The sequence below is a fragment of the Diabrotica undecimpunctata genome, chromosome 6 (genome assembly GCF_040954645.1).
Source record: "Diabrotica undecimpunctata isolate CICGRU chromosome 6, icDiaUnde3, whole genome shotgun sequence".
Lineage (NCBI taxonomy): Eukaryota > Metazoa > Arthropoda > Insecta > Coleoptera > Chrysomelidae > Diabrotica > Diabrotica undecimpunctata.
In genome coordinates, this window is record NC_092808.1 from 154364111 (window position 1) to 154376055 (window position 11945).

At 34.9% G+C, this 11945-nt stretch overlaps 1 protein-coding gene across 1 annotated transcript; it reads right to left on the reverse strand.

Annotated features, from left to right (window-relative positions):
- Positions 1 to 58: 58 nt before the first annotated feature.
- Positions 59 to 11310, reverse strand: LOC140444163 (trans-1,2-dihydrobenzene-1,2-diol dehydrogenase-like). Its single transcript, XM_072535857.1, has 4 exons — positions 11054 to 11310; positions 9967 to 10258; positions 2546 to 2946; positions 59 to 248 (listed from the first exon to the last, which is right to left on the reverse strand). The coding sequence occupies exons 1-4, from the start codon at positions 11253 to 11255 to the stop codon at positions 133 to 135; spliced, it is 1011 nt and encodes a 336-aa protein (XP_072391958.1). The 5' UTR covers positions 11256 to 11310; the 3' UTR covers positions 59 to 132.
- Between the last annotated feature and the right edge of the window lie 635 nt (positions 11311 to 11945).

An 11945-nucleotide genomic window follows, 5' to 3' on the forward strand; every position in this document is an offset into this window, starting at 1 on the left:
TACGAGAGAAAATATTTAAAAAGTTGTGCTAATAACAGGAGAATAAATGGCATATAAATCAGAAGAAATACACAGAATTTATTTATTTGCTAACAAAATTGTAAATAACTACTTATTTTCCTTTTCTTGTGTTTAAAACTCTTGAGAATCTTCTGGGTATGCAACCCCAACTTCCTTTCTGAATAGGTCCATTAATCTCGCTAGCTCAATTGATTCTGCATGAGTTATATGTGGACATTCTATTTTACCTAAAATATAAAATAAGTTTATCTCACTATAAATAAGAACAACAAAAGCTACAGTAAAAAACCAAACACATGCGTTAATGAGTGTTTTAATTCTTGTATTTAAGAGGCCACTTTCGTACGTAATAGTGTGTTCATGACAGAATAACTAAACGATATATTAATGTAAAAATAACGACAAGGTTCCTTTCAAAACAAAGAAAGGCATTCATAATGTATTTTGTGACAAATTACACAATTTATTTTGTGTTTTCGTCTCAGTAGTAATTCTTTAATTACACAATATTTATTTCTCCTCCTTCGTTAGCTATATGACAGAAACAGCTAAATCTAAAATACGTACTTCTCCACCTTTTATTCTTTTTTTTGACACTTTTTCGCACACTAAATATGTATGTAAAAAATGCGTTACATCTTACATCTCTGTTTAACAAAGACTTCATGTTATCGATTGAAAAGCATAGAGCTCCCTCTCGTAACGAGAGACTCAATATTTTTGTTTGCAGAACGAATAAAAATAATATTGCTGATTGACCATAGATGTCGTAAAATTTAGACAAACTAAATAAAAAATTTTAAAATAAGATTCTTTAAATACAAAGTGTTCTTTACTTGGTTAACATTAACGAAAGTACAAGCTGAATATAGCCGCAAATGTCAACCATGAAACAGTGTTGGCATGTATATGTTTTATGCTTCAAATGTAAAAAGAGAAAGCTTTAGAAAAGTACATTAATTGTACTATGTTATGAATTCTGCAAGTTTTAATTATATAAATCAAGAACGAGTAAATATTTGTATGTTTCGAGATTAATTGCAGTTAATTATTAGACATGTTTTTTGACAACCTTTCTTTGACAATCAGTTTTTTGATCGATTAGTGGATAGATTTGGCAATCCTCAAACCACCAGTTGCCAGATCTTTGCAATTAATCTCGAAAGAGGCAAATATTTATTCGTTATTGTTTTATACAAATTAAAAATTGCAGAATTCATAAAATAATTTAATCAAAATTTACTTTTTACAAGCTTTCTCTCTTTATATTTGAAGCATACTCACCGGTGAATGTCAATACAGACCAAATGCCTTTGTGAAAGACCATTTATAAATTTCGTTATAATTTTCGAGTATCACCGGTGTAAGTCGATAAACGCAAATAAGTTTCGGCGAATATCGGAAATAAGCGGTTGTAACTGGTTTTTGACGATTCATTTAATTCTCCAAAAACATAACTTATCACGAAGGAATACGCGAGAGTCCATATGAATCCACAATTGGCGTTAAACCAAAAAGAGACCTAGCGTCGTCATCTCCTTTACGGTGAAATTGAAAATACTGAAAGTGAGCAACAGCTAGAGGTCTATTTGAATACTTTTCAAAAAAATTCATCTCAAGTACTGACTGAACAACACGAGCAAATTTCTTCAAAGCGAGCAGCTGCAAAAAACATACTCAACCAATTTTTTATTTTTACTTGATAAAAAATATGTTTTCAACGTACAAAAAAAATGTATGATGAATGTCAAAATTTACCGGCGAATGTTAGAAAATATGATATTTAACCAATAATTCGAACATACGTCAAGTGACTTAGTAGATGTTGACATTCACTGGTATATCTCGACATTAACTAAATTTCGGGCTTTCAAATTAACATGTACTATGGGTCTATAAAAACTAAATAAGTTTTGTAAGAGCCACAACTATGCGTGTGCATTTTTTGAAATTTTAAATTTATTGCCACTCAAAAAATAAACGAAAAAATGACGGTTTTGGGGGTTACGGAACGGAGTGGCGGGTTAAAATTGCGCCTTAGTCTTATTTTTATTCACGTAAAACGTAAAAAATGAAAAAAAATATTAAGGTTGTGTCGTTCTCAAAAATATTATTAACGCCGCAAAAATTCTTAAAACCACTGAAAAAACATGCTTTTTTGGGGGTTTAAAGGTATTTCGCCTAATTTTTGAATGCCCGAAAGGACCCACCTACTTCACATTACCTATATATAATCTATAAAATCCCTGAACTGATCTATCCTGAATCCCGAAAAGTCGGGAAAAAAATCATTAATTAATTACCCAAAATATAAAAAAAAAAACTAGACCTGCACCCACCTCCAAAAAAGATGTAATTTTAGGTTATGTACAATCAACCTGTACCTCTGCATATTAACATGCATACTTTATATTAGTATAAAAGTTTATGATAGTTATAAATATTACAAATTTCTTAAATGGTAGGGGGTTCTTCGAAAAAAAAAGGTAGTTTAAATCTGAAATAATAAAATAATATATTTTACCTTTTTTAATACACTGTCTCGCTTCCTCAGCTTGATAACAGAGACCAGCGCTATTATGATGTAAGAACGGCACTGAACTTACTGGAAGCGGATACGTCTTAACACTACCGTCAGGCATTATCAGCTTATCAGGACACCAAAAGTCAGGCAGCCTCAGTGTTCCTTTAGTCCCAACCACAATTCCTTCGTTAGGAAGTTTTAACCGAGTTGATGTACTTACAACAGCCATTTTTCCTTCTGGATATGTAATAACAGCTCCGCATAAGTCGTCTGTTCCGAATTTGTTAACGTGTCCATTGACGACTATTTTGACTGGTTTGAGATTTCTGAAGACATACTGCTGGAATTGCAGAATGTAGATGCCGAGATCTAAAATGGCTCCGCCTCCAAGATCCATCGCCCTATAATAAATAAAAAATATGTATTAAAAGTAAAGAAAATTGAAAATTATTTTGAATATTATATTTGAGAAAAATGTAACCTCAAACTTTTCTCAAGGGAACTCAAATGCTGAGGATTTAGTAGAACCTGACACACTATCAGAAAGATCTTCTAGCAGAAGTTCGTCTACAATACTTCCGTCTACTTCGTCTGGAAGTGGTACAGCCAAAATATACATAGTAACTAACTACAAACCTCTACGTAGAAAACGTAAAAATTCTACAATTTATGACTGTTAGAATACGTGGAATCAGATGATTCTGTAGCAAACAGACATTACCAGCCCGAAAAACCCTGTCAAAACAAAAATATGAATGCTTCATCATCAAGTAAAGATGAAGCATCTTTCGATGCTACCAATGATTTTAAGGAGTGGTCTAAAAAACCAAGAATACCTATTGAATTAAAAAATTGTAATTATGCAGAATTTAAGGGATTAAAAGTGATGAATAATAGATTTGTACTTAGAAATTTTAATTCTACTACTACCATTATCGGTTTACAGCGTTCTCCGACGCCTTCCGACTCCTAACCGCCATTCTTCTCTATTTAACCATAAGCTTGGAGGGATTTCTCTTTCCTCTAGTTCTTTTTCAATTCCCTCTCTCCAGCTTCTTCTCGGCCTTCCTCTTTTCCTTCTCTCTTGTAGTGTCCACGTTAAAATCTGTATATGGCCGTACCATATTAACTGTTTTGTTTTTATGTCATTAACTATTGTATGTTTGACTCTCATCATTTCTCGTATTCTCTCATTTGGTATCCGATATCTTCTTGATTTGCCTGCTGCTCTTCTCCAGAAGTCCATTTCTGTTGCTGGTAACAGTTTCTTTGTTCTTTGTTTCATTGGCCAAACTTCACTTCCAGATGTGATTACACTTTTAAGTATGGTGTTGTACATGAGTTATTTGTTCACGTTAGATATTGTTTGGTCCCACAGAATGCCTTTCATCATGGATATGGCTTTTCTACCCTGTCTGTCTTTTATAGCAGCATCGAATGTTCCATCTTGAGTTATCTTCATACCCAGGTACTTGTATTCATCACAGTATCTAATTTCTACCCCATCGACTAATATAATGGACTGCTTTGTCCCTCCAATACACATGGTTTCAGTTTTCTTAATGTTGACTTCGAGACCCCATTTGTTGTATTCTTCTATTAGCTTTCGAGTCATGTAACTCAAGTCGTCATGATCTTGAGCAATCAGTATTTGGTCATCAGCGAAACATAAGGTGTACAGTGTAGTCTCGTCATTGAGAGGGATTCCCATGCCATTACATTTTATTTTCCACAGCTTGAGTGCTTGTTCCAGATAAATTTTGAAAAGAGTAGGCGAAATACTTTAACCCTGCTTTAGTCCTTTCGTGACCTTAAATTCCTCAGATATCCTTGATCCAGTTTTAATTTTTGCAGTCGTTCCATTATACAGACTTTGGACTGCTTTAAGAAGACCATGCTTAATGTTGGTTTGCTGCAGGGTTGACCATAGTTTACTGAGGGGTACACTGTCATATGCTTTTTGTAAGTCTACGTACACCAGGTGAACTTCTTTATTGACGGCTGTTTTTTTCTCAATAACTTGCGTAATAGAGTACAATATAAGGAATTTTAATTCTAATGGGATTTAATAGTTTACGTACCAAAAAATACTGGTCTGTAGATCCAAATTTTCATAATGAAAAATTAGTAATATTTTCTCTCTAAACAGATTTCTTAAAATAACCATTTAAAAAAATATAAGATATATCCATTTGAATGATAATCAACAAATGCTAACCAGAGAAACTCGGGAATTTGACAAGTTGTACAAAGTGAGACCTCTTATTAAGAAATTAAAAAAAAAACCTTTATAGAATCTTTTTTCGAGCAGAAATATTTCAATTGTTGAAAGTGTGGTTGCCTTTGAAGGAAGGACTACTTTGAAACAGTACATGCCAATGAAACCCATAAAGAGGTGTATAAAAATTTGGGCAATGGAATGTGCTGAAACAGGTTACCTCATCAATTTTGAGGTATATCAAGGTAGAGAACCTGAACGGACTAACGAACATACTCTAGGGGAAATAGTTATACTGAATTTAATTAGTGTTGAAAGCTAGGGGACATTGCTTGTACTTTGATAATTTTTTTACCACACTTCCTCTTATGAATAAGTTATCATAACTAGGTCTAAATACAAAAATACAAAATCTAAAAATGTTTTTAGATTTTGTATTTTTGAAATAACTAAAAAAAGAGCTAAGAAGAGCAAAGAACAAAGAATACACTAGACAGATGGGCGGACCATTTTGAAGAACTGCTTAGCGGCAACCACGAAGATGGCGAGATTGAGGATCCCATGTTTCAAATGAATGAAGATGATCGGCCACCATCCCCTACCGAAGAAGAAATTAGAGAAGCCAGCGCAACACTGAAAAATAATAAAGCTCCTGGTTCGGATAATCTCCCTGCCGAACTTTTCAAAAATGGCGGCGACCCCCTCATGAAACACATGCATAAACTGATAACTGCAATCTGGCAACAGAAAGAAACACCCACAGACTGGAAGTTAGGTGTACTGTGTCCTATACACAAAAAGGGAGACATGATGGTGTGTGATAATTATAGAGGCATCACTCTACTTAATATGGCATATAAAGTGTTGTCCAACGTATTGTACAAAAGACTCCTCCCCTACGCCGAACAAATAGTGGGAGGATATCAGTGCCGTTTCCGTCTTAATAAATCAACAACGGACCAGATATTTACAGTGAGGCAGATCCTTGAAAAAACCCTAGAGTTCGGCGTCGACATTCACCACATATTTGTTGACTTCAAAGCCGCATACGACTCCGTTAATAGAAATAAACTTCTACTTGCTATGGTAGAATTTCGCATTCCGTTTGATTTTGTCCGGTTAACTGAACTTACACTCACAGGTGCAGAGAGCATGGTAAAAATCCAAAACGATCTCTCAAGACCCTTCCATTGCAAACATGGACTAAGACAGGGTGATGGACTATCATGTCTCTTAGTTAACCGGGCATTAGAAAAAATAATTCAAGAGTCGCAGATTACTACGAATGGTACTATCTTTAACAAATCAGTACAAATTGTCGGATACGCAGATGACATAGACATCATAGGTAGGTCCACAGAATCTCTGACTGAAGCATTTCGGTCGTTAAGAGCATCTGCACACAGAATGGGACTAAATATAAATGTTCAAAAGACCAAATATGTGTTGCACTAGGTCAAGCAACCCGACACCTACACGAATAATAATTGATGACATAGAACTGGAAGGTGTTGACACCTTCATATACTTAGGGTCGCTGCTAACCAAAGATAACAACGTCAGTGAAGAAATCAAAAGAAGATTAGTGCTCGCCAATAAGTGTTACTATGGCTTAAGAAGACAGATGGCCTCAAAATGCCTAGAAAAATTAAACTGACTGTATACAAAACACTAATAAGACCAGTGCTAACATATGGTTCAGAAACTTGGACACTAACACAGAATGATCAAGAATTACTCAAACGTTTTGAGCGAAAAATACTAAGACGAATATATGGAGGCATAAAAGAACAAGGTTTGTGGCGCAGGTGTTACAATTTTGAGTTGTATAGAATATTTGGAGAACCTGACGTTGTAAAATTTATCAAGGTAGCACGCCTCAGATGGATAGGTCATGTAATCAGACGAGAGGAAGATGCCATAGTCAGAAAAGTTTTTGACAGAAGAGGGCCGATCGGACAACGAAGAAGAGGAAGACCGAGACTTAGGTACCAAGAAAACCTAGAAAATGATTTGAAGTCTATCGGAATTAGAGCATGGAGAAGAGTTGCCAGAGACAGGGGCGAATGGAGGATTGTTCTGAAGAAGGCTTTGGCTCATAAAGAGCTGTAACGCCACTGATGATGATGATGATGATGAAAAAAAGAGCGGGGACATGCTTGAACTTTTTGCTGAGTTTTAAAAAATTTAAACTCTATAGGTACTTACAAATCTGAATGTTCTACTTTATGTCTTACCGCAACTATACTTAATATTGTTCTGAAGCTATTTTCTTGTGGCATTTTAAATTAATTACTATTTTAACCTTTAATTGTGGCTTATTCCCATTTAAATAGTAATTAATCGCAACTATACTTGTATAAAATATCAGTACTTGAAAAACTACGTATTTAAGATCCAACCTGTTTATCAATTTTAAAAAATACCGAAAATAAAAAATGAAGAGTTCGCTTTATTTTTAGTGTGTTTCTGTGATACAGACATTATGTTAATTCCGAAGAGAACAACATATATTGCCCTAAACTAAAACACTTTTACTTCCCTATTCCGTGAAAAATTCCCCTTTTTAAAAGATCTGGCAATAAAGTTCCGAATTGTCTCGTACATTTCGGAGGCTGTCGCTAAAAGGACTGTAGCTAAGGCTTGAGGCAGGGTTTCAACAATATAATTCGCGGATGTAGGACAACCGAGTGGAAGTTATAGTGTTTTACTCACATTCTCACAGGTGCTGCAGCCCGAATAATTTTAAACCCTAGACGATTTTTACTACTTAACCGCATACAGGAAGCTTTTTTTATCTTTTTTAACTTTAAATGTGTTTCCAAGTTAACCTTAGTGTAAAACGTTTATTAAAATATGCAGAATTTTTATTTTAAACGAAAAAATGCAGCCACTCTTACGATTAACCAACATTTCGATTTTAATGTAATGCATTAAAACCAAAAAAAGAACATATAACAAATAAACAGCACTATTATGAAATAAATGAACCAACAAAAAGAATAATTGAAGAAAAAAAGCAACTATACAGAAAATGGCTGACTACAAACAACGACGAAGTTTATAAAGAATATAGAGAAAAAGATAGAGAAGTGAAAAAACAAATAACACAGCAAAAGAATGAAGAATGGGAGAGAATCTGCTTAAATATTGAAACATATATAGGAGGTACAAGAACTTCGGAGTCATGGAAAGTACTGAGAGAATTGAAACAAAACTCAAAAGAAAAAATTAAATTGGGAAATATACAGGACAAAGAATTATAGTACTACAAGGAACTATTAACAGAACAAAGACCACAATTCATTGGAAAAGAAAACAGGCGAAGACGAAGCAGATTCCCACAACACGAAATAGAAATAACAGATAGGGAAATGAGAACGGCCATAAAAGCAATCAAAAATAAGAAAGCACCGGGACCTGGAGGCATATCACCTGAGCTTATAAAATACGGATCAAAAAAATTACACCGGATGATACAATGGATATTTCAGAAAGCCATAAATGGAGAACAGCTCCCAAAGGAATGGACGGAGGCATATATGACATCTATATTTAAGAAAGGAGATAGAAAACGATGCGAAAACTACAGAGGAATAAGCGTAATATCATCAATAGGAAGATTATATGGGAAGATACTGCGAGAAAAGAAAGAGCAAGCGATAAAAGGCAAAATCGGGGAGGATCAGGCAGGCTTCACGGCAGGAAGATCATGCATAGACCACATATACACACTGTAACAACTGTTGGAAAAGAAAAAAGCAAAAAATAGAGATATACACTTGGCATTTGTGGACCTGAGAAAGGCGTATGACTCTGTACCAAGGTCAGAACTATGGGAGGCAATGTACAAATTAGAAATACAGACGGAACTCATAGAAGCTACAAAAGCTCTGTATAAAGAAAATAAAGTGTCCTTTAAAATGGGAACAAGAATCATAGGAGACTTCACCACAACAAAAGGGCTCCTGCAGGGTTGTTCCACATCTCCAACCCTATTCAAAATATACTTAGAGAAAGCCTTGACTACATGGAAAAGAAAATGCGAAGGCATGGGAGTACCGGTACGGAACGAATACCTATACATTAAGTTTTGCAGACGATCAAGTAGTGATTGCACAAGACCAAGACGACCTCAGCTACATGATGAAGAAACCACAAGAAGAATATACCAAGGCTGGCCTAGATATTAACCTCGCGAATACAGAGTACCTATCTACAAGTGAAGAAGACATAGAAGATCTACAGATTGATGACAACGTAACAATCAAAGGAAAGGATAAATTCAAATACCTGGGGTTTATAATCACGAAAAAGGCAACAACAGAGGAAGAAATTACACAAAGATTAGGACAAACAAGAACAGCAATCCGACAACTTAACTCAGTATGGTGGGATAGACACCTAAATATCAAGACAAAAACGCAGATTTATAAAACATTAGTGCGAAGTATTATGACATATGGGGCTGAAAACTGGATCATAAACAAGAAAAACAGCAGTAAGATACTAGCAACAGAGATGGAATGCCTGCGAAGATGCTGCAGAGTAACAAGAATGGATAGGAGAAGCAATGACGAAATAAAGCAAAGGAAATCAATAGAAACAGACATACTAACATATATAGAACAAAAAAGATTAAAGTGGTATGGCCATGTAAGAAGAACTAGCGACAGCAGATGGATAAAGAGAATAACCGAATGGAGCCCCATAGGAAGGAGGAAAAGAGGACGACCCCGAAAATCCTGGAGGAACGAAGTAGACGACGCCATGAGTAAGAGAGGCCTAAACGATGGAGAATGGAACAACAGAGAGAAATGGAAATGGTTGAGGGAGGGAAGGCAGTAAATACTGTAGAATCCCTAAATATATATATATATATAATGCATTAGTTTGCTGACCTAGATATTCCGATGAAATACCTGACAATCATTGTCTTAAGATTTGGGTCCAAGATTAAAACTGTATAATGGAAATCGTGGGGTTGAATTTACTTTTTTTGGTAGCAGAATTCAGATCTGAATCTTCAGATTTAGCTTAGCAATGTTTGTTAAACTTTTTTTATCGTAAAACGTATTTGTTTAAGATGGAATCTAAATCTGCATTTAAATTTTCAGAACATCCTCTAAACAGATCCAAAAAAAAACAGTTAATGATTTCAGTGTAACAAAGTTTAAACCACCTACTTCACTGTAAAACTTACGTAATTCTATCAACATGGTCTATCTGATGTCCGAAATGAACAGAAGCATGCAGTACCTCTCCAATAGCTCCACTATCGATAAGTCTCTTCATTTCCATCGTTGCCGGAAAGAATCTGGACCAGATGGCTTCCATTAAAAACAATTTTTTTTCTTGTGCTATCTGATACAATCTTCTTGTTTGCTTCTCGTTCATAGTAAAAGGTTTTTCGCACAAGACGTGTTTGCCGTGCTCCAGCATCATCTTAGTTGTTTCGAAATGTTGAGGGTTGAGGTTGCCAACGTAAACAATATCTGCAATTGTACAGTAAAAGAAGAAATAAATATAAATACATGTTCTTCAAGGTAATCGATAATTAAGTGAAGTTAAAATAAAAAATCGAAAACATATAAGAAAGTAACTAATGTAAAGTTTTTATATTTACAGTACATTCAACCAACTTACACCTCTAAACGATTAATGGAATTCGCAGAAAACCTTTCGTTGTAGTAAAAGGCACTGTAAACTGCACTGGTGTTCTCCATAATGGTTAATCGTTTAGAGATGTAAGTTGGTTGAATGTACTGTACGTAAATATACCTGAGGGGTAAAATGTTTCGGAATATCCATTCGAATTTTCGGGTTAGTGCTATTTCAAGGGGAGTGTGATTAAAGGTTAGAAAATCAGAAAACCATCTCAGAATCTTCCATGTTTTACAGGTAGAGCATGGAGTTGCGAAATGCACTTAAAAAAGAAGAATACAAATTGCTTGTATTCAAGAGACTAAGTGTAAAGGATAAAAGGCGAAATAACTAGGCAAAAGATACAACTTGTGGTATATAGGGAAACGTAATATATACTGAGAAAGGAATAGGAAAAGCATGGGAAAAGTAATCCTGCCCTTAGACTGGATATACATATGCATATACATTTTCCTGTTGAACGAAGGGTGCATTTTTGGCCTCAAATTTTTGATAATTTAAACAATAATTAGGAATCATAAAACTAAAAAATCTTGACAGATACCTGGCCAAGTCAAAGTCTCGGGAATAACCCACTTATCTAGAGGCTGTATTACCAAAAAGTTACAGTACCTACATTTACTCACCAACATTTTTATCCTGCGCTAATCTTAAATATCCTTCATAAGACTGAGGAATCGAGTGATCCTTAGCGAATTTCTCAGCACTGGCTTTAGACCGAGCGGCAACTGCTGTAAATACATGATCACTTTTGGGGTACGTTTGAACGGCAGTCACAAAATCGTGGGAAATTCTTCCCGCTCCCGCTACACCCCATTTTAATGCCATCTTAGGCTAGGTCTCTTAAATACGATGAGAATTAAGTTAATGTGAACTACTGTTCGCACAAGGTCGAAAGAGTTACGGTATAAAAACAATTTCAGTGGCGTAGTTAAATAGTATGTATATATAGAGATAATTGGACAGAAATAGTCAAACAAATTATATGACTCCACTACATCCTTACGAAGGAGAAAAAATTGAGGAGGAGGATACAGAATATAATGTTATTTTTTTCATTATAGATTTATTATATTGAACATTTGAACATATTGAACATATTGAACAAAGTGAACATTTTGAATAAAGTAGCATTGTCATAAGTTTATCAAAGCATAAAAACATACCATTTAAATTGCTCAGCGTCTGAAGAGCTACATGTGCTGCTGTCTTCGTCTGGATTTATTAATATGGGTTCGATATGGTTCTCTATTATATTGTCCAACTTCCACATTTTGGACTCGACTTTTTGTTGAACGTGTTGCACACATTTCTGCCACGTAGTTGGACTAATATTTATTGAATCATAAAAAATATTTTTCATATCTACAAATTTAAAAGTAGTGTTTTTGGCTGCTACATAATTGTGAGCTCAATCGGATTGAGCTCACAATGGTATGGGGGCAGCCTTAACACTACTCTGTTTTGGCTTTTGCCATCTTATCAATGACATATTTATTATATTGTCCCTTATGTTTC

Bases quoted from the DNA above. Each gene is read 5' to 3' on its own strand.
- LOC140444163 (XM_072535857.1), bottom strand. From the start codon at position 11,255: ATGGCATTAAAATGGGGTGTAGCGGGAGCGGGAAGAATTTCCCACGAT. The intron at 10,259-11,053 runs GTGAGTAAATGT...GTACAATTGCAG, and splicing joins AGCGCAGGATAAAAATGTTG to ATATTGTTTACGTTGGCAAC. The intron at 2,947-9,966 runs GTAAGTTTTACA...TATTTATTATAG, and splicing joins GACCATGTTGATAGAATTAC to GGCGATGGATCTTGGAGGCG.